Genomic DNA, 25691 nt, shown 5'->3' on the forward strand with positions numbered 1-25691 from the left:
TAATGGACGAGCACAAAGGCTCACACACGCCCTGGAACACACTTGTACATCCCCAGCCCCCCGGGGATGTTCTTCCAGAACGAAACTCCTTGGTGAGCAAGAGGAACGTGCAGACAGCCACACTCATCCAGCAGCAGACACCACAGGGAGTCACCTCACCCTGCCCAGAGCCCCAGCACAGGGAGGGGTGTTGGGGCTCTGTGCCTCGGCCAGGCACAGCTCTGCTCTAGCCCCAGGCAGACATGTGCCACTTGTGTTCACCACACACATCAAGTGTTAGAAGTGCTACAGCCAAGGCTCTTAACCCAGTCCCAAGCAGCTACTCCTGATTTATATAAGCAGAAGTGGCTGAAATATATGGCTTTGCTTAGTTTTTTAAAGGCCAAATTTCCCAGCTTCCCCATTTTCATAATTCCCTGGGTAACTACACCCATGGGAATTTCACCTCCTTCTGTTTTCCTTGTGATTCTTTCTACATTTCTCCCTGCACCTGCATGGCAATGGCTGCCTTTGGAGACATTATTTCAGCTGTTTGAGTCCATTCAAATTGGTGATGCCCAATAATCCCCAGCCAAGGCACAGGAGTTCATAAAGCAGGTGCTGTTCAGCTGCTCCTGTGCAGGGAGACAGCACCTGCCCCTACAAGGGCCAGCTCAGGAGTGCTGGTGGTCAAATCAACCAGAAAACAGCACACAGAGAAGGTGAAAAACCTGACTGGAAGAGAGGGGGTGGAAAAAAAAGGGACTGGACAGGAATAGATTTCCTGGGCAGTGAAGGGGAGCATGAAAACTAAAGGAGCAGCAGCTCTGTGCTCTGACTGACATCACCTGGTGCCAGATGTGAGCCCAGTCTGGCCATGACAGAGGACACTGGAGCTCTGTAGGGCTCCCCCTTCCTCTATCCTGAACCTCCACTGGCAACCAGGCCTTTGTTCAGACAGGTGCACCATGCCACCTTTGTGTGGCAAACATGGGAGCTCCTTAAAAAAATCATCAAAACAGGGGAGAAATACCTTGGGAAACATTGGTACTGACTTTAGGTGCTGTGGAATAATCCTCTGTTCTTTGAACTAGCAAGCAAATAACTGTGGGCTAAGATGTGACAGACAGAAATGCATCTGGTGGTCTTTCCTTTCTCTTCAGGGACCCCTGGCTGGGGCAGGGGGTGTTGAGGCACCTGGGAAAGTCAGTTATCCTACAACTTGCTATCAAACCAACATCAAATTACGAGTTACTCATTATTTTCTACTTCAGACAGCCCTCAAATTTCCTGGGTAATTCCTGTGGTTTCTTCCTCACATCATTTCTGGTGAATCAAAAGCATTTTTCTTTACCCTGCCCTGTGGGAAAAGTCCACTGAAACAGTAAATGCTCCATCCCTGCAGCTTTACAGGTCTTCTGTTATCTGACAGGGCTCACTAACAGAACCTTTTGGAAGTCCTGCCTTCATGTGGGAATTTCACCTTTCCTTTTTGGAATTTGGAAGAAAAAAAATATGCCAGTCTTCCTGGATATGCAGCACAGGTTAAAACTGTGACACCTTAGGGACTTAAGCTACAAAGGCAAATATAAATACACACACCTATGCATTTGGAATCTTTTCTGAATGCCCAGAACAGCAATAGTAAAAGGGAACGAAATCACTGACAACGTAAGATTTTTTTCACAGTGAATCCTGCTTCATCCAGCTTGCTTCCAAAGATCACACGTAGGAAAATGATCCAGGCTGTTCCCTTTGGACGCCTCTGGAGCAGCTGGGGGCCTCTGAAAGGGCTCTGCTGCTGCTGTCCTCTCCCTCTCTGCATCTTGGAGCCCAACCCACGATCCGGGATCCTCTCGATTCCGTCAGCTCCCAGCCAGGGCTGTTCTCCCACAACATCCAGGCTGACTCATCCCTCCCCAGCCGGGCTGGAATGCTGCAAACCCTTTCACCTGATCTGCTATCAAACCCTTTCACCTGATCTGTTATCAAACCCTTTCACCTGAGCTGTGATCCTAAAGCCATCCATCCCAAACCCTCTGGCATTCTCAGGTCATCAGCTCCTTGAGCTCCCCAGCAGGGATTCCTGCAGGCTGGAATTCTCCTCTCCTCTCCTGGGCACAGCACACCCTCCCCTTTCCTGCTGTTTTCCCCTTCACTTTCTCCACAGCTCCTGATTTTCACCCTCTGATTGGCAATTTCCCGTGCTGTCCAGCAAGCAGGGAAATTCACCGTGATCTCTGACTGTCGAGTTCCCATGGAAACGTGCTCTGGGCACTGTCAGCCGCGCAGGCAGCAGGAGGGGCCGGCACAGAGCACGTTGTTGATGAAGGTACCACGGGAACGAGCCAGGGGTTGAGGCCGAATGCTGTGGCCAAAAGAGAGCACACGAGCACTGGACACAGCTCTGACAAAGCCAGTGAATTCAGGTCAACAGCAGGCAGCAGGCAGGATCAGGGAGAGAGGGAAGCCCAGTGCTGGCTGTGGGTGGGATGCAGCAAATCTCTTTGGGAGGCAGAGGGAGCTTCCTTGTCCCTGGGCAGTGCTGAACGGCTTGGGTTACCTGTCATGGCCCATCAGGGCAGCCCAGAGCCCCAACGAGCACACAAACTCCTCTGCCCCTCTGCCCCTCTCCTCCTGGCACTCCAGGCTCCCAGCAGAGAGCAGGGAAATGCTGACAATGTCTGGCCCAGAACCACAAGTCCCACTCTGAACTTTTTCACAGTGAATTTCTTCTGCAGGGTGCAGGAACACTGAACATCCAGATATCCCCACACAGCCCCTGCAGGGTTTGGCCAAAATTGCCCCTTTGGCAGAAAAATGAGCATCTCTCAGACAAAGAGACAAATCCTGATGCTCTAACTTCATGTTCTTAATCCAGGGTGCTTCACTTGAGAAATGTCAGTCCCTGGTGAGTATAAAAGAGGATCCCTTCAAGGATAATGCAGAGCAGTGCCTCACTGATGCATGCAGCTATTCCCTTGATAGATTCCTAATCCACACACTTCTGCTCTGCCCCAAATCTTTCTATTACCTCCTGCCAGTGTGGGGCTACTGCTATAGGGATATTGCTCTTCCCATATCTGCAGAGTTGTTCAGCCACTTCTCCGACAAGTGGAGCATCACACCAGGAACGTTTCAGAGGAGTGACCTGTCTCAGACAAACACAGGGTGCTGTCTTGATGCTGCTCCTGCCTCAGGACAAAATCCAGTTTGTCATGGATCCTGTGGGAGCTGCTTGTTCTTGAGCTCTGCGAGGAGCCTGGAGGGAGGTGCACAGGCTGCAGGAGGCAGGTGTTCAGACTCCAAAGATTTCTGTCCTTGTCCATGGGAAGCAGAATTGGTGTTCTGACATTTGCAACCATTAGGGAATGTGGCACTTTTTCATAAACTCAGAGATTTCAGAGTCCAGTGGCTTGGCCAAAAGGCTTGTTCCCAAATCAGCACCCTGGTTTTTAACCTGCTGATGGTTCCAGCTCCATTTGCCAGAGGAATCAGAGATGCCACATCCCAACACTTAATATCAGGTGGGTGTGTACAGAAGAGCCCCCAGTAGTGCCCCACCAGCAAAAGAGAGATGAAATGGCCTCAGCCCTGATTAGACACCAGAATTGCACTCACCAAACACACAAACTTTTTTTTTTTTTTTTCCATCAGTGATATAGGGGAAGGATTGACCACCCAATGGCTGAATGCAGGGGCAATGTCAGAGAGAAGCCAGCTCTCCCCACACCACCCACTGCAGGCATCTCTAAAGGATCTCTCATCCATTCATAACATCATTTTCAACAGGGAGAGTGAAAGACCCTGAAGATCCTGGTCTCTTTTTATTCCCTATAGCAGAGATAAGCACCTTAAATTCAACTCTAAACCAAGGGGCTGAAGTAAAATACCCAGACTTCTGTATAACTTAGGTGTACTACCCCTCAAGTAAATAACCAGAAGTAACAGATTCTATCTAAACAGACTTTTTTAAAAAGAGCATCACACAACCATAAATACACACATTCATATAAAATATTAAAATATATATCTCATGTTCTTGACAGTGCAATAACTGACAGTCACTACAAACTGTTTGGAAATGTAAAACAAAAGCCTTCCAGATCTAAACAAAGCATGCAGGAGATGCTGTCCCACAGCACAAACAGCAGCACACAAACCCTCCCCTGGCCTCTACTAAACTGCTCTCAGGGGCAGCACCAACAGCACAGGGCATGGAGAGGCAGATGTAGAAATGGAGAGAAAAGGAAAAGAAATGGATCAGTAAGGCAAGGGAAAGAAGCAAAATGAGTTAATGGATTTGGAAAGGGCTGAAGTTGCAAACCTTCTCCACCTGGAGGAGGCATTTGAGCTGTTGAGAGCTCCCCATTAAATTACCAGATTCTCTTGTTCCCAACCTTCCAGCTCTGAACTTCTCAGTACAGGCTGCTCTGACCAAGCTGGTCCCCTGCAGGCTGACAGCACCTCCATCTCAGACATTATTTCCCCACCGTGTGATCTTTTCTGCAACAGCATTTTGGCCTTGACAATGTGCTGGGGGCTGCTGCAGGACTGAGAGTGGCAGGGCTGAGACAACTCAGCAGTGATGGGGGAGGCAGTGGAGGGAGCTGCAGACAGGAGAGTCAGCTGCAGACCAGTGAGCTGAACACGTTAAAAAGCCAGTGCTGCTGCAGGGATCTGGCTCTTATTGGGCTGATCAGGTGCAGGGATGAAGGAACCTCTTCCCAAAGGCTTCAGGAGCCCCAGTGCCACACAGGTCTGCTTCAGTAATGTCCTGGGGCAGACACTGCCAGGCTGATGGCATCCTCAGATAGCTGGGAAAGAGAGTGGAGGGGGCAGCCACATCCTCACCCTCAGGACCTGGTGTGCTGTCAGCTGCCTGCTGTGTCCCTGCACTGCCCTCCCGCCCCCTCAGCTCTCTGCCACACACAGACTCCTCCTCATACAGGACCCTGTGTCTCATTTCCTGGTCCCCCTGACAGGCACAGGGCCACCAAAGGAGAAACAAGGAGAGATGACAACTACCTCCACGGCTCTCGCTGTCCGCAGGTTTCACCTGGATCGGGCGCGCCATCTGCAAGGGAAGGGAAATGCAGAGGTTATTGCTTGGCCCAGTGCCCAGCACACGCTGCTGAAGGCACTGGCAATAGGGCAGCAGGACAGAGGCAGAAGGGAAACCAAGACATCGTGATGGCAACCAGCACCCTTGAAGGAGGGATCGTGTTTTTTCCAAAAGGAACTTGGCGCTTTTCCCTGCTCAGCTGCTCACCCCAGAGAGCAGCTCTCCTGGAAATGCCCACCATGCATAAACCTCTGCCTCCTCAGCTGCTGCAAGTGGCACAGAAAGGACTCTGAGGAAGCAGCTCATCACCATGTGACTGGAGCCTGAACAGTGGTCAGGGTGGCCTGAGGTGAGACTGTGCCTGGAAGCTCTTCCTGTGTCTGCCCTGACTCAGTGCAGGCACAGCCACGTCACCTAATTGAGCCACTCACTGTCCTTGCAGCAGGGAAGAGACACTGCCTCTGAACTTGGCCAGAAGCAGCACAGCAAGCAGGCCTGTCATGTTTCCCCTTCCCCAGCCCTCATGCAGACAGATCTGTGCACCAGAGTAGCTCTTGAGAAGGGCAGTGCTGCTCTCCAGCAACATCTCTCATCTCTGACCCTCAGGGGCAATGCTCAGGTTGAAAGTGGCAAACTCCTCTCACTTGGGTGTGGAGAAGAGGTTTTTTCTTCTCTTGCAGCCATTAGTGTCATCAGCAATAATCCAACCACAAACAAGCCTGAAGGGTAGCTTAGCTCACATGGAATGGGGACTCTCCAGGTAAGACAGAAGTAGCTGCATTAAGGAACCCACAGCTTTAAATGTCTGGTTTGAAAAGCAGGGCAAAACTCATCTGCTGGCAGGTCTGTGTGTCCTGTGCTGCCCAGAGAGGCAGCTGACAAGCTGTAGCCTCCTTTCCCAGCTAGCAGGATCCAACTGCACCAGAATATCCTCCAAGGAATGGTGCACAGGGCAGATTTCCACATTCACAGCACATCTCAGTCCATGCCTCTCAGCATCACTCACTGAGGCTGACAGTGACCTGAATCAGTGACATTCATAATAAAAAACAATCAGAATATGGCAGGGAAGGCCTGCACACGAGCTGCAGGTCCAGGCATAGTCTGCCCCCTCTCTTAGGAAACCCCTGAGGAAAAACAGAAAATGAAACCAAGCCATAAAAGTCACCAACTGAGATGTGTTTAGAAGCCAGCATGCAATATGTGGAGGGCTGTCAGTCTCCAAGTGGTGGCTGAGCCAGACTGGCCAGAAACCAGAGGCAGAGCCCACATTTCCAACAGCTGGAGGAAATCCGTGAGGTGGCTCTGCAGTTCACAGGACAGAGATGCCAAGCAGGAGGGGACAGGCTGGCACGGCATGGCACACAGCCTGGCAGCTGGGGGCTCTGGAGCTGATGGCTCTCAGGCAGGATGGGCAGAGGTTGAGAGCAGGCCCACGCAATTCCTGCCTCAAAGATTGATCGTGGGGCTGCTGGTAATGGCCCCAGGGATGGGCTGGCAGCTCCCCAAAGGAAGGCCAGGCTGCTGCACCTTGACAGACAACAACCCCAAGACCTGCTGAATCATTTAGGGAAGAAGGAGAGGCTGCAGGTCCTTCTCCCACTCTTGATCAGCTGCAGGGATTTGCAGAGCTCTTGATATCCTGCTGTTGCTGCCATGTGGCTCCAGCACTGGAACTGCCCAGTCCCTGGGCTGCTGCTGCCCCCAGGAGCTGCCAAGGGCCCAGCACTTCTCTCCTGAGCTGAGTGGGATGTGGGGCAGGGATTCAGGAGCCTGCGGTCAGAGATTGTTCCACAAAGCCTCCAATTCCCTTGCTGAGAGGCTGCTGTCACTGCTCACGGTCCCTGGCACCCTGCCTGTGTGAGCTGAGGCTGGCAGAGCTGTGGGAGCAGGCTGAGTGGGAGAGGGCAGGCAGCCCAGATGTGTGCTCACAGGAGAGGGCTCCGTGCAGAGCCAGGAGAGGCAGCTGGCCACGTCACATCCTACTGCTCCCCCAGCACCGAGGAATAGTTTTGTTTCTACCCAGGATGCAAAACCAGGGCTAAACTAACTGAACTGATGGGGAGGGAGATGGAGGGACAGACTCAAAGCTCAGCTTCTGTGAGAAAGCCAAAGCCCCAAAGCCATTTGGGGGTAGGAGGGGCGGCAGGGATGCTGTGGAGATGCAGTGCACACACATCCAGCACCACCCTCCCGGGGATGCAGGGGCTGAGGGCGACGAGTCGGGAAGGAGGGGGGGAGACAAGGGGGAGGTTAAGTACCTGAGGCCATCTCCCTGTCCCCTCCCCCAACAGGGCTGTCACTCCAGCTCCCAGCACCTAGGATAAAGGAGGTGTTGTCATGGAAACGGTTATTCACCACATGGAACCTGACATTTGCAGTTGCCATGGAAACTAGCTCTTGGGGGCATTCCCTCTGCTTTGCACAAAAGAGACATTTTGATATGATCTCTGGGGAAGGGGCCCCCTCTACCCATCTGTCCATCCCTGTCCTTTCCCCCATCCCAGGGACGTGACCCCAGGGGCGGTGACCCCACTGAACCTGCCACCCTGGGCCAGTGCATCCCCCAGGGCCACTGACCCCGTGAGGTGATGTGCCCACAGCTGGGCCCAGCATGGTGCCCTGGCAGTGCCAGCACAGAAATGTGGGTTAGTGCTGCTGCAAACCCAGAGGCAGCTCCTGGCTGGGGCTACAAGAGGGAGCAGAGCTGCCCAGCTATGGCTACAGCTCCTCTCCTGCCCACCTGAAACAGCACCCGGGGGGGGCACAGGAAGACTTTCCCTCTGCCAGTATCAGACCAAGCCCTGGGTCAAGGGCTGCCCATTTCCAGAGGCCTTGGCAGCACCAGTGACTTTGAGAGACACCCACCAGCCTGAGGTCGGGTCTCTGGGCTGGTCTTTGTCTGCTCTGGAAGATACTGGTAAAGAGAAGAAAACAAGACACAAGAAATTTGTCCAGATGCTGAGGCTTGGAGAAGAGCAGCAGGATTGTCTGCCAGCTTCTTCCTGAAACAGGAGGTCTCCCAGCTGAGGTAGCCATGGTCCTCCTTGCACAGAAGTGGACACCCAGAGGCTTCCATGAAGCAGGACACAACTACTTTAATCCTAAATCTCATGTTGCCACCAAAGACGAACAAATTATCAAAGGTCTCTCAAGCAGAGCGAGTCCAAAGCAGCTTTAAGTCAGTCACATAGGTCTCAAGGCCTTGAGAACTGTCCCTGGAGAATCCTAAACTTTGTATACAGATCTCAGACAGAGAGCTCTGTCACCTACAGGAACACACATAGGGATGGTCAAGTTTTACCTCTCCCATTTGAAGGAGAAAGAGATGTACAGGGCAGCAGGGAGGACCCACTTCTGGCTTACACAGCAAACTCTGGAAGTACAAATTCTCCCGGTCTCCAGTCATCACCTGAGGCTGCACAGTAATCAGAGAGCACACCTGAATAAGAAAACTCTATTTATATATTTGTATTTGTATACAGCCAGCTGGGCCCAGAATCCAGCAGTCAGAATGTGCCTGCCTTAAATTCCCAGAGAGGAGAAGATGTACCTGCACAGACATGGATGCCTTTTCCCACACACAAACACATAGGTGAGCACATGTGTAGGATGGAGAATTCGAGCAAATGATTCATGAGCCTGCACCTGCCTCACAAGCTGAGCTTCATCTTCCCTGTTAAATTATTCAGCTGAGCATTATTAGCCTTTGTTTGTTAAGAATATCCCATTAACATTTAGCACAGGCTGTCAGGCTGCCATGGGCCCCTGCCCCAGTCTCTCACCCTCACCCTTCAGGGTCCTCCTTACCCACTGCTGCTGACCCTGTAAGGGCTGTCAGCTCCATGACCCAGTGCACTCAGGAAATCCTCTGGAGCAGCAGTGGGCACCAGATGGGCAGCAAAGCTCCTACTGCCCTGCTCCAGCTTCTCGCTCACATTTCCCTCCTGGCTGGAGACACAACTGCCTGAGCACAGCTGTCCCTGCCCTGCTCACAGCCCTCACAGACATTGTTTCTCTGCCCGCACACTCTCCCTCTCACGAGCCTGCTGCCTTTGTTGGCTTTCTGGGGGGTTCCTGGTGGGAGGCAATGGGGCAGCCAGATGGGGCCGAGCCCATCCTGACCTCGGGCTTGTTACACAAAGCACAGCAGCCACAGCCTATGCAGCCCTCTGAGAACAGTGAGGAGACACCCACAGGGAGGGTCACTGCAGCCCAGAGGAGCCCAGGGACTTCCAGGGAAGAGACAAGGCTGGGAGGCCTTGCTGAAAGTGCCTGGATTACATCCCACCCCAGCCTCAGGATCTGGGCAGCACAGAGAAGCAGGGAACCCCACTCTGCTTGGGCTTCCCCCCTGCTTTTGAGGAAATGCTCCCCACCTTCATAGCACTCTTGAGATCAAGGATCTAAGGAAACATCCTGGCACCCCTAATCAGAGGAAGCTTTGCTATTGGTTTCACCAAGGCCAGAATGCACCACTTTTCTCACCACACCCCAAATAAAGACTTTTACAGATGAACTGGCTCCCCCTGTTTAATCAGTGCCTAGCATGAGCTGCCAGTCAGCTCAGCAATCTTGTAGCCCTGTTCTTCAAGGAGAAGACTCCCAGATCCCCCTTCTTCAGCTTTCAAACTGCAAAAGCTGGATGGAAGGAAAAAGCCCCCTGGGACAGCAGGGCAAGCCTCTCTATTAATTACGAGTAAGTGATGTAAAATAGCCCCTTAGGTGCAATGCAGGGGAACCTCACAGTGTTAAGAGGGTCAGAAGCACAGTGTATGAAACACACAATGCAGGCTGGCTCCTCTGGGATGTCAGAAACCAAAAGGCATCCAAGGCCATTGGCAGAATTAGGTCTTGGGCTCTTCAGTTTACAAATTGTGGGCTTGTCCTCCTCTGGCCAGTTAAAAATGCCCTGCCTGAATGACCATAATCACTTCTAACTGGGCAGAGCACATAAATCCAAATGCTAATTTGTTCATTTGGATTCCGTTTTCTGATTGGGGATGCAAGCAGGGATGGATTGGTGCCAGTCTCAGGGCTCAAGTATCCTACTTGCATCTTCCCTCTGACATCTCAGTGTGCCTCAGCCCTGTCCAGGAGAACCATCCTTCCCTGAGAAACAGGGCTTGTCTCATAGAGAAACATGAGCAACATTAGTACCAAGTTCTGGCACAGCTCTACAGGCTGCTTATGAATTCACCTCATTCAATCCCACTATGGAGGAGACAAGGATAATTATGAGCGGTGTGTTCCAGGTGGAGGAATTGAGGCATGTGGTGATGAAGATCATGCAGAAGGTCTGTGCCAGAAGCAGGATGTGAATCCCAGAGTACAAACCACACAGCTTCTGCCTGCATGGCTCAGCTACATCTTTTTGCATAAGCAAGGAAGAGTGTTGGAGGGCTCATGAAACTGAAAACCCAAAAACTCATCCAGAAGGTTCATCAAGACCACAAGAGATCGTTCTGGCCTCCAGAAAGCCATGGGCTTTGAGCATCCAGGCACAGCTGTGACCCTGTGTCAGCTGCAGCATCTTGCTTCAGAGACCTGCCCAAGATTGTCACATTTGTCACTCCCATTGAAGTAGAAAGTACTTAGCAGGCCTAAGAAATGCTTAGGGCTTAAGGCCTGCAAAAAGCAGGAGTAAGATGCTGTGAGATGGGTCACCAAGTTACGCTGAGCAAGTGCAAGAAAGCTGCAGAGGGAAAAGCTGGGAGCATGCACTGAGCAGGCTTTGATCTTTCCAGTGGAAAGGACACCAAGCACCCTGTGCCTTTCCCTGTGCCCACTGGTGCACCACTGGTCCAGTGAGCACGTTCAGGTGCTTCTCTGTACAAAAGCTGCAGCCTCCAAGGACCCCAAAAACCCAGGGAAGGGCAGAGCCTGGGGCAGCAGTGTCTGAGCTCTGGACACTGAGCCTGCACAGGCCTCTCCTGGCTGTGCTGGCAGCTTCACAGGCTGCCCCTGGGCTGCTGCAGCCATGCCCTACTCCTGCCCCAGGACAGGGTAATGGCAGTGGCCAGGAAAAGACACACCTCTGCTGATGTAACAGAGGGGAGCAGGCACAGGGACCCTCTGCCTGCACACAGAGTGGCTATGCCAGTTCCCTTGGCAACCACTAACACTGACAATCCGAGCGGAGCAAAACCGCCGGCGATACTGACGCACCCACGGGAAAATCCACCCAAAACGGGCCCGAGCCCCAGCACCACCAAATGAATCCCCTGAGCCACTTCTGGGCTGATATGAGATAAGCTGCTTCCCTTTAGGGGTGCTGGCAGACTAGAAAAGAGGCCCCAGGTGACTGCAGAAGGACCCTGGAGACAGTCAAATCTCATGTGGAGAAGGCTCTCAGTGATCTGGTGTAGTCAGCCCTGCTTTGAGCAGAGACCCCAGAGGTCTGTTCCACCATAAATTATCCCATGATCCCATCTATATCCATATTCATAAACACTTGTGTGCAGGCACAACCCCTCAAATGACCCCAGAGGTGGGAATGTGCAGCCTCACTCAGGACAGTGGTGTCTTTGCAAAGACAAAGGTCAGTGTTGGCTGGAGGTACAGGTGAGTTCACAAGCACAGGTAAGGGAGATCACCAGGGAAGACCCAGCTCTGGGAGGTAAAAGTCAAAGCTTTGTGGTGCAAGGAGATGCCAGGGCCTGGCTGTGCAAAGGGCAGCAATTTCTCTGGAGAAAGGAAGAGCCCTTGTGCACAGGACAGAGCCTGCATGTGTCCACTTGGTCAGCATGTGGGAATGGGTGCAGATCTTTCATTTCACTGTCCTCTCAGTTCCACAGGGAACAGGAGGCGATGTCTGCCTTGGCAGCTTGCTCTTCAGGGTAGGCACTTCACTGGGCAGCTGCTCTGCCTCACTGAGAGTTCTCAGCCCCTCAAGCCAAACCCTCAGCAGTACAAGTATTTTCAATTCCCTCTGCACTGAGCAGGCACTGCTGCTGCTTCTTGCCCAGGGGCTGCTTCAGTCCAGCACCTTCATGTCCTGGTGCTGCCATTTCCATGAGACAGCCTTGGCATGCTCTCTGTATTTTTAAGTGATAATGTTGCATGGCTCTCAGGAACTTGCTGGTATTGTCTACCAAACCTGCAGGATGGACATGGGCAAAACTTCTTCACCCTGCCCTGTTCAAGGGTTCAAGCTGCAAAGATTAACAAGTGTGGCCCAGCTTCAAACCTCAGTCAAACATTTAGACCACCTGAAACTTTCAGAAATCCTGGCCTAGGGTGGCTTCACATCAGCACTGCACAAAGAAGAGGGGAGGGAAGAAGAATGAGATGCAGTGCCCTCTCCACCAAAGTCCCTCCAGTCACCTGTGGTCCCTCCTGCCCCCACGGGCTGTGGATGCTGACAGATGGCCCAGGTGAGCCCTTGCTCCTGGCAGCACAGGGCACAGCCTGCCCACAGGGATGCCCTCTGCTCCAGCTCTGCACTAATGCTGGTGCCCAACCACCTGAATTAGTGCTGCAGCATCTCAACCCCTGGTGCATTCCCAGAGCCTCTGTCTGCTCTCATGCTGCTGCTCTCTGTAATTTTCCATTCCTGTGTCCCTGCATCCATGAGTTCTCCCTATGATGTAGCCACATTTCAGTACCCTCATCACTGCTCTTAAACTGCCCGTATTCCCAGCTTGGATCAATACCAATTTCTGCCACTTACTTGCCTACCTTTCAGCAGGCCTTTCTTTGTTCTGCATAGAAATAAAACTGTAACTGTACCTTGCTGAAAGAATTACTTTTTTAAACCTCCCCCCCTCCACTTCCTCCCTCTATTCTTCTTCCTCTTCTTCTTCAGGAGCAATTTTATGTAATTTGCAACTGTCTGGCTGCAAATGAAAAGAGACATAAAGCGTTTCTGCGAAATATTGAAAAGCTGGATGCTTTTCCCTCAAATTTCACTTAGCAAGAGGCTTTAACTTGCTGTGTGATCACTGTGTGTCATTAATAACCTCTCCAAATCCTTTCAGAACTCAGCAAAGTGAAGGCACAATCACGAATCAAAGGCATGGGTTATTGAGATATAATATCATTTCACTGAGGCAGGGAGGAGTGTGCCAGGGAGTGGGGAGAAGGTGAAACACAGCACTGCTGGGCTGGCTGGCAGCTGAAGAGGACACTGGATTTAGGGAAAAGCCTTAAAGGCCTGATTTCAACAATTCAGCAGCTCTGAGGGCAGCACAGGTGAGTTAGATAATACAATATGCAGCTGTACAGGTGAAACTGGTTGAGTCACCATCAGATGTGTGGATGTGGCACTTGAGGACATGGTTTAGTGCACTTGGCAGTGCTGGGTTAATGGTTGGATTCAATGATCTCAGAGGTCTTTCCCAATCTGATGATTCTATGACAGTCTTGTTGCTTTACACCCTGAGCACACTGGCCCATATAAAAGAATGTAAAAGCCAAAATTCTGTCTACCTCATAAAAAGATGCTGAGCCTTACTGTCAAAAAATAAGCTTTGTAGGGTTTAAATTCCATTCAGTTACCATATATCCAACAGCATTCAATTCAGAAGCAAAAGAGAATTTTGACCTCATACTTGCCCCAAATGCCACAAAAATAAATACAGACCACAGTGATTCCTACTGACTTATGTGGAAAACCTAAAATATAAATATAACTATAAATAAAAGCTTAGGTAAGCTACATGGCCCTGCAGGTGGGCTGACATTGCTGGCATCAGACCTGGAGGACTTCAACAACACCTCTGTGGGCCCAGACCTACCCAGTGACAGCCTGGAAGGGAACCCAGAAGTTCTGCTCCAGCTGCCTGATCCCAGCCTAAGAGCATCTCAGAAACCATATCAAAGCACTCCGATAACACTGTCCTTACCAAATCCTCAATCTAGACAAAGAAAGTAATTTGTCTCTATTCAGGTTCATGAACTGTTGAGTTCAACCACAGCTCTCTGCATTGAGACCAGCAAAGGAAGGTACTTTGGTTCTTGTGCCACCTGCAACTGCTGGGTGATACAACAGCAAGTGCAGGATCAGCACAAGATCCTTCCTATGCCAGACTGATCCCTAAACCTGCTGAGGCTTGGTCGTGCATTCAGGTGACAGTTTGTGTCACCCTACACTTCATAACTCTCCAGCTTTCTTTCTTCTCCTGCTATGTGCAAAGAGAGAGGATATGAGTAAAATGCACAAGAATCAGTTGTTTACCAGGCTGTGGCCCATTGACTGAAATCTCAGTGGTGTGGTCAGTATGTTCTGTGCTCTGCCCTATGCTGGGGCCCTGGCTAAACTCCTGGGGATAGGCTTTGCCCTAGAGATCATCAGTAGATGATGCAGACGTGAATGAACAGAGATGGAATTTTACATTCTCCTTCCCCAAACAGGGAAGCAATTGCCTGGCCCTCTTGTCTGTGCTTAATTTCCAAAATGTTGCCCAAAATCAGCAGATTACGAGGCCAGGTGATGCTACACAGACACCAGCAGAGCATGGCTGAAAGCTGCCTCAGCTCACCCAGCCCATGTCCATACCAAGGAACCATCTCTGAATGACCAAAGGGAGAATTCTGCCTTTTGGTCACTGAGGGACTGAACAAAAGAGAAACTACACGTGATGAAGTGGTGTATTGGCAGGCTGAAAATAGACAGCTCCAAATGCAGCACAGCTCATCTTCATCCTAATCCTGAAACATAATTACACCACACTGCTCATTAACTGTCTCCAGACAAGTATGTTCAAAAGTACTCACCTACCACAGACTTCTTAGTGTTCCCAGGCAGTGTCTTACACCTCCCTTAACATAAAAAGCCTTTAGATCACCACATCATAGATAAATTGCTGCTTTAAACACTGCTCCATGCAGCTCTCTACAACCCCTGAGAGCACAGACAGTAGAGAACATAGTGAAACATGCAACAAATCCCTGATGTAGAACTGTAGCAAAACTGAGATTGCCTCGAATCCACCAAGCCTCACATGAATAATTTTTCAGAGACACGTCTGACTTCCCCACTGCATTAACAGCACTGTGCCATGACTCCTCTCAACTGCTCCTCCATCCTTTGACTTGTTCTTACAGACACTGTCAGCTCTGCCCTGGACCAACACACTTGGTTACACTGCTTTGATTCAAAAATCCAACCATCTCCCATCACACAAAAATAATTCAGGCGGATTTGTGCTGGTTATCTGTGCTCTCCCCCCTGGCTGTCCTGAGATAAGGACTCTGTTAAGTTGTAATTAAGTAACATGTATTTCAGCACTCAGATGCCAGCACAGGCCCATGCAGAAAAAGCACAGGTTAACAAATACAGAAAAGGATGTGTGGGCGTGTAGAGGTCTTGAGGGCAGCTGGGAGAGGTGAGGGAAGCTCTTTGGACCTGTATGGGTTAAAGAAGAAATGTTATGGTTAAGAATTCCTAACCACCCTCCAGAGACCCCTGGTTTACATTAATTATTCTGTTGCCTTGAGCACTCAGGGCCTCCTGTGAGCTTCTATCTATAAGTACCCAACTCCTCCTACTCACCTCCAAATGAATCCTTTCAATGTGCTTGATCAACCCCCTCAGTACAGCAAGGGAACTGCCCAGTCAAAGCTCTTTAGTCATACCAAAACGGGAAGGGAAACAATCCAGAAGCCCTTTCAGCTCTCCAGCAGGTCCCAGGGAGGCAGAGAACTGCCAGGCATGGAGAGACCTGTTCCACAGAGCCCAGCCTCCCTCAAATCCCACTGAACTCTGCTCCCAAGACCAGGTGTGGAGTGAGCAAGACCCAGGAACACACCAGCAGTCCTTTTCTCACCTAAATAACCCATTTCTCTTCCAAATAATGGCATGTGGCAAGTATATTTTTTTATTCTTGAGAGGCTGATCCAATTCAGCCACTGCATCAGAGCTCAGTCCAGGCATCCTGCAGGGCAATGGCAGAGTAGAATCGGATGCACCAGCAGGTTCTGCACACCTGGTATCTTATTTCCTGTGTGTTTTTCAGCAATGCCCACTGTGCACCCACACACTTCACCCCAAAGCCCACAGCTCCCTAGTGACAGGGACAGAAAGCTGAAGCTATCCTGTCACACCACAGAGCAAAGAGCGGCACAGAAACAGGCCTGGCCAGAGAAAAAAAGCAGTAGCTCTGAAGAACAGTGCTGTGCTTCCACTCCCATATCCCTGTTCTAACCCCTGAAACACCCTTCTCTTCCACAAGCAGGAAAATTGATCTAAGCCACTTCTCGCGCTTGTTCCCTCCCCTGAAAATTCCCCATCATCCTGCCCACAGCATCAGCTCCAGACAATTCACTGGGACTTACCCCTGGCAAAGTCTTCTGCTCATGCAGTGCTGTCTGGGCTTTGATGGCAGAGTCTCTGGCACAGTATGTGAGGAATGCACAACCTGCAGCAGATACAGCGAGTGTCAAGTTAGACAGGCACTTGCAGATGAACATCAACACAAATGTTACATAATTTGGATGTGTCTAAAGCTCCAGGGGAAAAAAAAAGACAAAGGAACAACGTTAAAGGACTTGCAGGCCACATCTAAAGCCTATTAAGAGCTGGAAAAGGGTCCCAATGAATCAACGGGCTTGACACAGCTGTTGAATGAGGTGAGACACAATGAGAGAGCAAAAAGCTGATCTTGTCTGTGGCAGAAACAGTCCCAAACACAAAGATCAGGAGAGAGGCAAGGACCAGCATGACTACTGATTAAAATCAGACAAGAAGCACGGAAGGAAGAAAAAGTATCTGGGCTTTTAGGCTTATACAAAAACTCGGTGATCCAGATTCACAAATGAGGGGAAGCTGTAGCAGGAGAGGCCTGACCTTGTGTGCTGGATGATGCACACACAAACACACACCAACGTACACATCCACCACAAGGGCAGCACACAGCCCAGCAGAGCACCGTGCATTCTCCAAGGGCCAACTTAAGAAGCCAGATAAAAAGCACAGAGAAAAGGCCAGATCCTGACATTCTTAGTCAAGATATGACTCAACATCTCAGCAGAATGCTGGAGCCAAGGGAGGAGGGGAGGAGTTGTAGCCCCTCCAGGAAGAAGAGGGATCATCTTTGGGTGCTCTGATGCTAAGAATAAGCAAAAGAAAAATCTGGCTGGTTATCAAGAAACATTTCCTAGCAGAAAGAGATTTAGACTGTGGAATGATCTCCCCAGGGAAGTGCCTGGAGCTCCGTCACTTGAGTTGCTTCAGATGAGGTTAGGCAAAGCACTGGAGAATAGACTCAGGATGCATCTGACCCCCTCACTCATCCCCCTCCTATCCACAGTGGCATTTCACATCCCAAGCAAAGGCAGGACGAGTCCCTCTGGCTTGCTGATGAATTTCCCTGTCTACACTGCTGCGCAGGGGCTGCAGATGCATTGTTACAGCCAGAGAGGCCCATTTTTCTGTCTCCACATTTTTGTGTCTAGTTTGGGGTACTCCAAAGCTGCATCAGCTCTCCATGGATCCAAAGATGGGTGCAGGGGCTGTCTGGACCTCTTCCCTCTGCCCCAGTGCGACTCCATGGTACACAACACCCTCAGGCCAGACAGAAACCAGCTCCTCAGGACAATCCCAACCACAGCAACATAATTATCCTGTTCATCCATCCCAGCTCCAAGAAGTTGCTGCAGGTAAGCACATCACATCTGTCCTCACACCTCTTGCTAGAGGGAAAAAAAAAACCTTCCATAAACAGCACACAAGCATGAGATATCTCTAAGAGGTCATTAAATCTCCTCATTGACCAGGTTTTGAACCAAGAATGCTGCACCAAAGTCAAATGTGGGACCAACAGGTAATTTAACAAATGCAGTGAGGCCAGGAAGAATGCAGGTAAACTTGACTGCTCCTGGCAAAGGCAGCTGGCTCTGTTGTGGTGGGGAAGCTCCCCTTGGCTTTCACTCCTGCCATGGACTGCTCTGACATCAAGCCTCAAAAGCAGCTCTATAACCAGAGAGACCAGACTCTATAACCTCTATAATCTATTTCTAACAGATTTGAAGGCCTGGTCATCAAAGCCTCAAACACAGATACCCAATTTCACCTGCTGCTCCAGTCTGCTACTTTGCAAGTCATAAGAGACTCATTTTAAGATAATTTGGGCCAGGTTTAGCTCACAAAACTCTGAAGTCAGCAGTTGGGAATAAGCAATTTATTCCACTAAAAGCTTCAATGCATTGGTACTATGCCCACGTGCAGTGAAGGCACCATCCTTGCCTCAGGAGCATCAGCCTGAGAAAATCTCAGAAAACTCAGGATAGGAGAGGAGTTATGTTCACATAAAGGATGCAAACTCCATCCTCATATTGCAGAGTCCCATATCCCAGTGCTCAGGAATGTCAAAACTGAGGCAAAGCACACTGCCAGGCTCAAAAACCCCAGTCCATGGGAGGACAAGCTAAAAATGAGAACTGGACAAAGACACACCATTTAGTGAGGATAAAGGAGAGACACTCCTCACACAAGGAGGTACTGTTATCATGGCAGATCAGGGATTCGTAAAGGCCAGGAACATCTACACCCACCACCACCGAAGTGCCATGAATCCCCTCCCTAGAGTCCTGTGGTCCTTCTCTTCCCTACAGCAAAGGCAGTAGCATTATCCATCTTTTAGCAGCTCAGGTACCAAGAGGCAGCAGCTTCCAGAGACAGAAACATCCCATAACTGTGGAGCCTGAAGAAGCCTCACTCCAGCTCCCACCCAAGGGCAATCCCCATTGCTGCTCTGCTGTATAGGGATGTGGGTATTTGCTCAGCAGAAGCCACTTGTGCTCCTTGTCTTCACTCAAGTATGAAGCAGCACTCAGGCAGCCTCTAACGTCCTGCCTGGGCTGGGGCTACAGGTACAGCACAGCCTGATCCACTGCTCTGTCCCCAGCTCCTCATGTCTCTAAGCTTTGAGGTTTGAAGGCATTCCTGTCATTCTTACTTCCCCAACAGGAACCTGGGAAGCTGTGCTGGCTCTGGAAAGGAGGGAGCTAAAGATGTCAGCAATGTCTTTTGGAAAATATGATTACTGCCTTTCACAACCAAGTGTTTTGGAGGTAGAGTGCAATAGTCAATTCCATTCTCTTTGCAAAGTCCTGGTCAGAAGTACAGGAAAAGGTTTGGCAGAAACACTGTGCTCTAAGCCTAATTGTGTAAAAAGATATTTGGGGAAAATAAACTTCCTTCCTGAAGAGCCATTATCTCTTGCACAGTAATTCTGCAGCTACTCCTGGGATGTTGTGACAGGATTCTGTTCACCATGTCCTTCATGGGTTCTCTGGGCTCCTAAAACTTTGAGCTTGACAGAGCCACCCAAGGATCTGCTCAAGAGTGAAGAGATGTCCACAGAGGTGCAGAGGGGCCTGTCACACTCACTGGGTTTTCTCACTTCCACATTTCCTGCTTTAGTTAACAGCAAGCTCAGACAGACAGGCTCAAGCCCCTCTGGGCACTTCTCACACCAAGTCAGCTGTGCCTGCTGAGACACAAGACATGGTGTTAGAAAGTGCTCAGGGTGTTAAGAAGCATCAGCCTGAAGGTCCCAGGCAGTGCCAAGGACCCTCTCCCAGCACGGGGATGCAGGACAGCACCCCGAGCACTGTCTGCAAAGCCAGCCCACCACCATTCTGCCAAAGATCCCTCTACGCCCCATCAGCGTTGGTGGTACCACACCCCTTCCATGGGCTCCAGGAGGGTTTTCAGCTCCCTAAAAGCAGAACTCAGGCTAGCTCCACTTGCAAGAGACTGCATAAAATATACATATATATTCTGTGCCTCATTCTCCCTACAAACTACACATTGACTCTGGAATTTACAGTCCCTTCAGATCTTAAATATTACTCCACACATCAGCAGTCTAAAGCCTTGAGCAAGAAAAGGCTGCTGGTTTGCAAGAGGGAGGGATCTCTAGATTCTGCTTAGCATCAAAAATCACATTAAATCCTTCAGCAGGGGAAGCATGGAGTCAGTGGGGAGCTAATCTACAAGCCTGCAGAAGCTGAGTCAAAACTGGGCTGCCAGGGAGGCAAACTGGGCTGAGGATGTTGTTGTATCCCTGCCCTCTGGAAAAGCCACCTATCTGTCCACAGGCCTGTGAGAGGGCTGCTCCTGCCCCTGCTGAATATTCCCCTGCAGTTCAGTTTGGCATCTCACACTCCTTAATCACTCCACTTTCCCTACCATGAGCGCTCCTAGGAAACCCATCCAGCTGACACTTGGGAAGGAACTGCCTTCTGCCTAATCCTGGAACACAAGGCCAAAAATTTCCACTTGATTCTCCCCACTCAGCCTCCCCTGACCCATTCCAAAAGCCTGTTCAAACACCTCCCCACTCTTCCCATGAAAATATTAGCTTTGAGACAAACGCTGCCATTAACATGCAAATGTATCTGTGATTAACATAAATAGAAAAACTGCCTCATGAATAATATTAGGCTGGAACAGTATCAGCTACCAGTAGCCAGGTTGCTGAGACATGACTAGTCAGGTACTAACAAAACCATTCCATAGCAGAGCTCACATTTCTAGATCTCTATGATTCTCCTCTGCCTCCACTGAATTCATCCATTCTCAGCACCCATACGGGACCAGCTCTTGGACACTGTAGCCCAGCTCACATCCTCCAGCCCCTGGCAGGCCTTTTCCACCCTTATTCCTCCCTGGAGGCAGAAGTGGCTGCCCAGCTCCACGTCAAGCTCTAAGGGAACACAAGAGGACACGCTGGGCTTCACCAGCAGTGCTGGCTCCTCACACAACCCTTTGGGGAGAGAAAGGGAAAAAAGCAGATGGAAGCTGCATGTGAGCTGTCAATTGGATCTCACTGCAGATCAGGAACATGGGGAGAGAAAACTGAGTCTGCTGTTAGAAAGGTGCCCCAGAAAGGTGGTTCTGTACAGGGCAGGAACCAGCTTGCAGAGCCCAAGTGTCCCCTGCTCAGGGGCTGTGACAGAGCTCCGGGCCACTGCAGCTCCTGGGTCAGGCCTGGCACCTCCCAGGCCTGCTGATGCCAGCAGCAGCTCCTCACCAGGATGGCCCTTCCTGCGTGGAGCACAAGCCACTGCAGCCAAACCTGGTAAATGAGAGTGATCAGGCATCAGGGTGGGCTGGATTGTGCATCTCATTCCCTCAGTGCACGCTAAACCCCCACACACTTCCTTGTGAAGGGATGACTTCTGTGGAGAGGCTGTTCCCAAAACAGGCTGAGGATCTACATGCAAACTCATGCCACCAGGGAAGGAATCCCAGCCTCTCACTTGGTACAAAACAGGATGGGGAGGGCCAAAGGGAACTGAAGGGCTGTGGAAACAACCCCACAATAACCACCAGAGAACCTCACATCTCAACAGCCTCTTCTAGATGGAACAACCCCTGACCAACAACACCCACATCCACTCAAAAAAACAAAAATGTTAGAACCAAAAGGATGTATTTATTTGGCTGCAGAAATCCTGCTTTTAACAGCACGTTAATATCACACACACATGGCTAATACCACTGCTGCCTCCTCTAATTTCCATACCTAAGCAGCTCCCTAGAATTTGTCTCCTGCCTGGGAGCTGACCTCAGACCACACGGTCTATATTTAAGACGTCAACTGGAATGAAATGTGCAATTGCCTCTTGCCTTGGGCCCATTCTCCTCCTTGCTGGGCTTGAAACCTTGCAACTCCCCATCCCCTGGCAGCAGGTTTGGATGCAGTTCCTTGCACACACAGACACAAGCACATGGCATCCTCGTTTTTCACTCACGACCAGACACACTTCTTCAGCTAAATTCATGCCAGCCCAGCCCCCACAGGCTTCAATGAGAAAGTGTTTTCCTTTTGTGCTGGAGTTAGATTTGGTCTTTTGTTTGAAAATACACTTGTTTTTTTCTCTTGTCCTCTTCCCTCTCTGCTCAGTCTAGAATGGTTCACGTTGCCAAGGCACTCGATTTTTCCTACCCCTCCTCCTAAATCTGAGGCACCAGGACTGATTGTGGCACACTCCCTCCAGCACGCACCAACACATGGCCCCATCATAGATCATTTTAGGGCACGCCAGCCCAGGCTGAGCACCGACAGCTTCCAGGGAACTCACTGTCGGCTCCCTGCAGGTTGTTCTACCTGTGCCAGGGAGCGAGGCTGCCATCGCCCCCTCGGATCTCACAGCAAACAACTCCGTGAGTTCCCTTCTCCTGCTGGAGCCGCGCTGGTCACAAGATCCCAAACACCTGCCGGGGTGGGGTAGAGCCGAAGGGAGCAGCCTCGCCACAGCTCTTCGCTATAAAAACACAACAATAAGCGAGCCTAAAGGAGCCTCCTCAAACTTTTCAGCACCCACTGAAGGTCCCCCAGCGAAGGAAGACCCCTCATCTCCCCGTGTGCCACCGCCAAGGCCCCTCACCTACCCCAAACGCCACTGACAGCGGCACACTCGCGGCCAATATTCTTTGTTGCACGGATTTTAAACCCGCAGCGCCGAGCCCTCGGCCGGGGTGGGTGTGAGCCCCCTCAGGGATGGCGGGCAGCCCGGGCAGGGTCCCGCCGCGGCCCCCGCGCTCCGCAGCACCGGGGCCCGGCCCGCACTCCCGGGGCCGCCTTTGTCAGCGCTCCCCGCGGGGCCACAGGCCCGGGCTGCCGGCGGGGCCCGGCCGCGGCCGGGGGGCTCCGCGGGGCGGCTCCTCCGGGGGGCCGGACCCTGCCCGGGGGCGCCGGGGATGCGGACGCGTTCCCGGGCAGCGGATCGGGGCCCCGCCAGCCCCCGCTGAGGGCTCGGGGGTGCGGGAGAGCCGCACACCGCGGCGGGTCACGCGTGGACTCAGCCGGGGCCCGCCGCCCCTTTGTGCGCTCCGCGCCGCGCTCACCCTTGTGCATGCCGGTGTAGCGGTCCTTGAGCACGGTTAGCTCGTAGATCTTGCCGAACTGCTCGAAGAGCGGCTTGAGGTCCTTCTCCTCCAGGTTGCGCGGGATCTGCCCCACGAAGAGCTTGATGGCATCCAGGTCCTTCATGCTGTCGGGCTGCGCCGGGGGCTCCGCGCCGCCGCTGCTGCTCATGGGGGAGGCTCGGCGCGGCGGCGGCGGCGGCGGGGGCGGCTGCGGCGCTGGCGGTAGCGGCGGCGGCTGCCTCCTCGCCTCGCCCTCGGTGAGTCTGGCCATGCCCCGCGCCCGGCGCGGCTGCGGGCGGGCGGGCGGGCGGGCGGGGGAGGCAGCGCGGCGGGAACGGCCCCGCCGCCAGCGCCGCCGCCGCCGCGCCACAAAGAGCCGCGCCACAGCGCCCCCTGCCGGGCCCCGCGCCGCCCCGGCCCTCAGGAGCGGGGGGCAGCGGGGACGGCACCGGGGAGCCCCGGGAGAGCCCCGGGAGGGTCCGGGAGAGCCACTCGGGACCGGCCGGCTGGGCTAAGAGGGTGGTGAAAGCCGCAAGTGACCTCCGTGCTGCCCGTCCCCGCGGGCAGAGGGAAGGGCTGTGTTTGTAGGGCCCGGGAGAGCGCAGGGCCCAGGGAGCAAGGGAGAGCTCTGAGCACCCACACGAAGGCAGAGGCGCTCCACATCTGTGGCAGAAATTAGCATTCGCCCCATTTTTTTTCTCCGTGCCTCAGCACCAGGGTCTGGAGGCGAAGAGATTGTTTAAAGCAGGAATTTTTTTGTGAGGCAGCCGTGACCCAGCGGCAAGCACCGGGGCTGGAGGGGGCTCGGCTGGAGGGGGCTCGGCTGGAGGGGAGGTCACACACGGCCCCAGGTCTGTAACCCCGGACAGGTCTCTCTGCCCCTGCATTTCCAGGGAAAGTCCCCTTTCCTCCCAGCAGCTCAGCCCCTTCTCACTGGGGCTCGCTGGAGGCATCCCCCCGGCCCTGTGTCAGACCGTGGCAGATGGTCAGGGCCGGTTGTGTACCCGTGCTGGAGCAGCCATTATCGCTGACGGGACCCGCTCTCCCTCCCCGTGCGGGGCTCTGGGCCGCTCTCCCACTGCCTTCCCCGGCTCTGGCAGATGCCGTGAGGCGATGAGGGGATGTCAGCGCTCCCAGCAGCGCGGCCCAGGTGGCCCCGGGCTGTGTCACCTCCGTGCCCCACCTCTGTCACGGCAGGGTGGCGCTGAGGCCCGGCACGGCCGGAGCTCCGCCGGGAGCAGCCGGTGCTGCAGGGACGCGGCCCAGCCCCGCTCCGCCGCCCACAGCCACACGCTGCCTGCATCCATCTCCTGCCGAGCATTCCCTCTGCAGCCTGCACGGCTTTTGTCGTCACACCGACACATTTCAGCCTGTCATGCTGCCCCAGTGTCCCTGAAGATGAATACGCTGCCGAGCCCTCGTGCTGGGAGGAGGGAGGGGGTGTTGGCTGGGTTGTTTGCGGAGGGAGCTGTGGCAGTCAGGTGCTCGGCTCCACTGAGCGTGCCAGGGCTGTTGTGCCTGTGAAAAGGAGCGTGGTGCAGGCACAGCCTGGCCTTGCTTCCCCTTGCCTGGTCTCTGCTCAGAGCTTTCTGCCATCCCCCTTTTCTCCTGCCCTGGATCCTGCGGAGGGAGGGCAGCAGTGAGTGAGAGGAGACCCTACTGCACAACACAGCTGGGGCAGCTCTGTGCTCCCACTGCAGCCCAGTTCAGCATTCTCTTGCCTGGTCCCCAAGTCCCGTCCTTCCTCCTGCCCTCTCCCCACAGTGCCCCACATGCCAGAACCTCAAACCCTACCCACATCTCTCAGGTGTGATTTTACCCAGGCCCCTGCACCAGGAGATGCGTGCAGCGGATCTCAGGAAAAGGCAGGTTAGGAAATGGGGTGGTGTGTTACCAGGGGAAGAAGAGGGGTCCCAATCCTACAGAGCAGAGAGAAAAACAGAGAACACTGGTCGTGTATGAGTACCCACCTGGCTCCCAGGCTGAAGCCATGGCAAGAATGAGAGAGGCCCCTGCAGAGCCAGAGGGTTTGGGGATTCCTCTTCACTCTCATGCTCAGCACAGCTCCAGCTCTGTACCCTGCTCTCTGCAGCACTGGCTGCTGTGCCCAGCTGTGTGTGGAGCTGCCAGAACACTCACTGAGGGCCAGCAAGAGCCTGGAATTTGCATCCAGGCTTTTCATGGAAATGGGCTCACAAAGGCCTGCAGCTTTCTGCAGCTTGGTCTGAACCCAAGGATGCTGCAAGGTGTCTCAAGGCTGGAGAGATGTCTTGTGTTTGATGGTGTTACCACTTCTCAAATTCACCCCACCCCCCCAGGATCTCCCCACACTGGTCAATCTTTCTGTTGACATATCTTGCAGAGACTGCCAGGGTTCTGCCATCTCTTTGGAAGCCACAGATGCATCAGCTGGGAAGCCCATGGCAAGTCAAGCTGTTCTCATTTTTAACAGCTGCAAGCAGATTAGGCAAGGCTTAAAACAAGAAAGCTTTATGGCAACAGCAGCAATCCTCACTTTGGACAAATCACACCTAAGCAAGTAAAGTTTTCAGGCACCTTTGCATCCCTTTTCACATCAGCTGTTGCAGCAAAAGCTGCTCTAGGCTTTTGTTACAGCTCAAGGGACCCAGTGCCTCGGGTAGAAAATGCCTATTTAGAAGGAAAGATAAATCCAGTCTCTTTTGGAGTCTGTGAATGGACATACTAAAACCACCCTGACTGCAGTAAAGAACAACAGACATGAAAATGCTGCTGGTAAATGAAAAACAGAACAGCTGTCAATCAGCACCTGGGGTTTACAGAGCCAGACAGAGAATTATATACCAG

The 25691-nt window shown here is 52.4% G+C and overlaps 1 protein-coding gene across 1 annotated transcript in view; it reads right to left on the reverse strand.

The window, feature by feature from the left end:
* CELF5 (CUGBP Elav-like family member 5) overlaps positions 1-23136 on the reverse strand; it is a gene marked incomplete at its 5' end in the record, with an annotated part of 36445 nt that extends 13309 nt beyond the window's left edge. The window contains 3 exons of the mRNA XM_083880044.1: positions 5005-5056; positions 16322-16404; positions 22845-23136. Coding sequence (XP_083736170.1) covers positions 5005-5056; positions 16322-16404; positions 22845-23136 — 427 coding nt within the window. The remainder of the gene's footprint in view (positions 1-5004; positions 5057-16321; positions 16405-22844) is intronic.
* Between the last annotated feature and the right edge of the window lie 2555 nt (positions 23137-25691).

The sequence above is a fragment of the Zosterops lateralis genome (assembly GCF_965231275.1).
Source record: "Zosterops lateralis genome assembly, chromosome: 29".
Lineage (NCBI taxonomy): Eukaryota > Metazoa > Chordata > Aves > Passeriformes > Zosteropidae > Zosterops > Zosterops lateralis.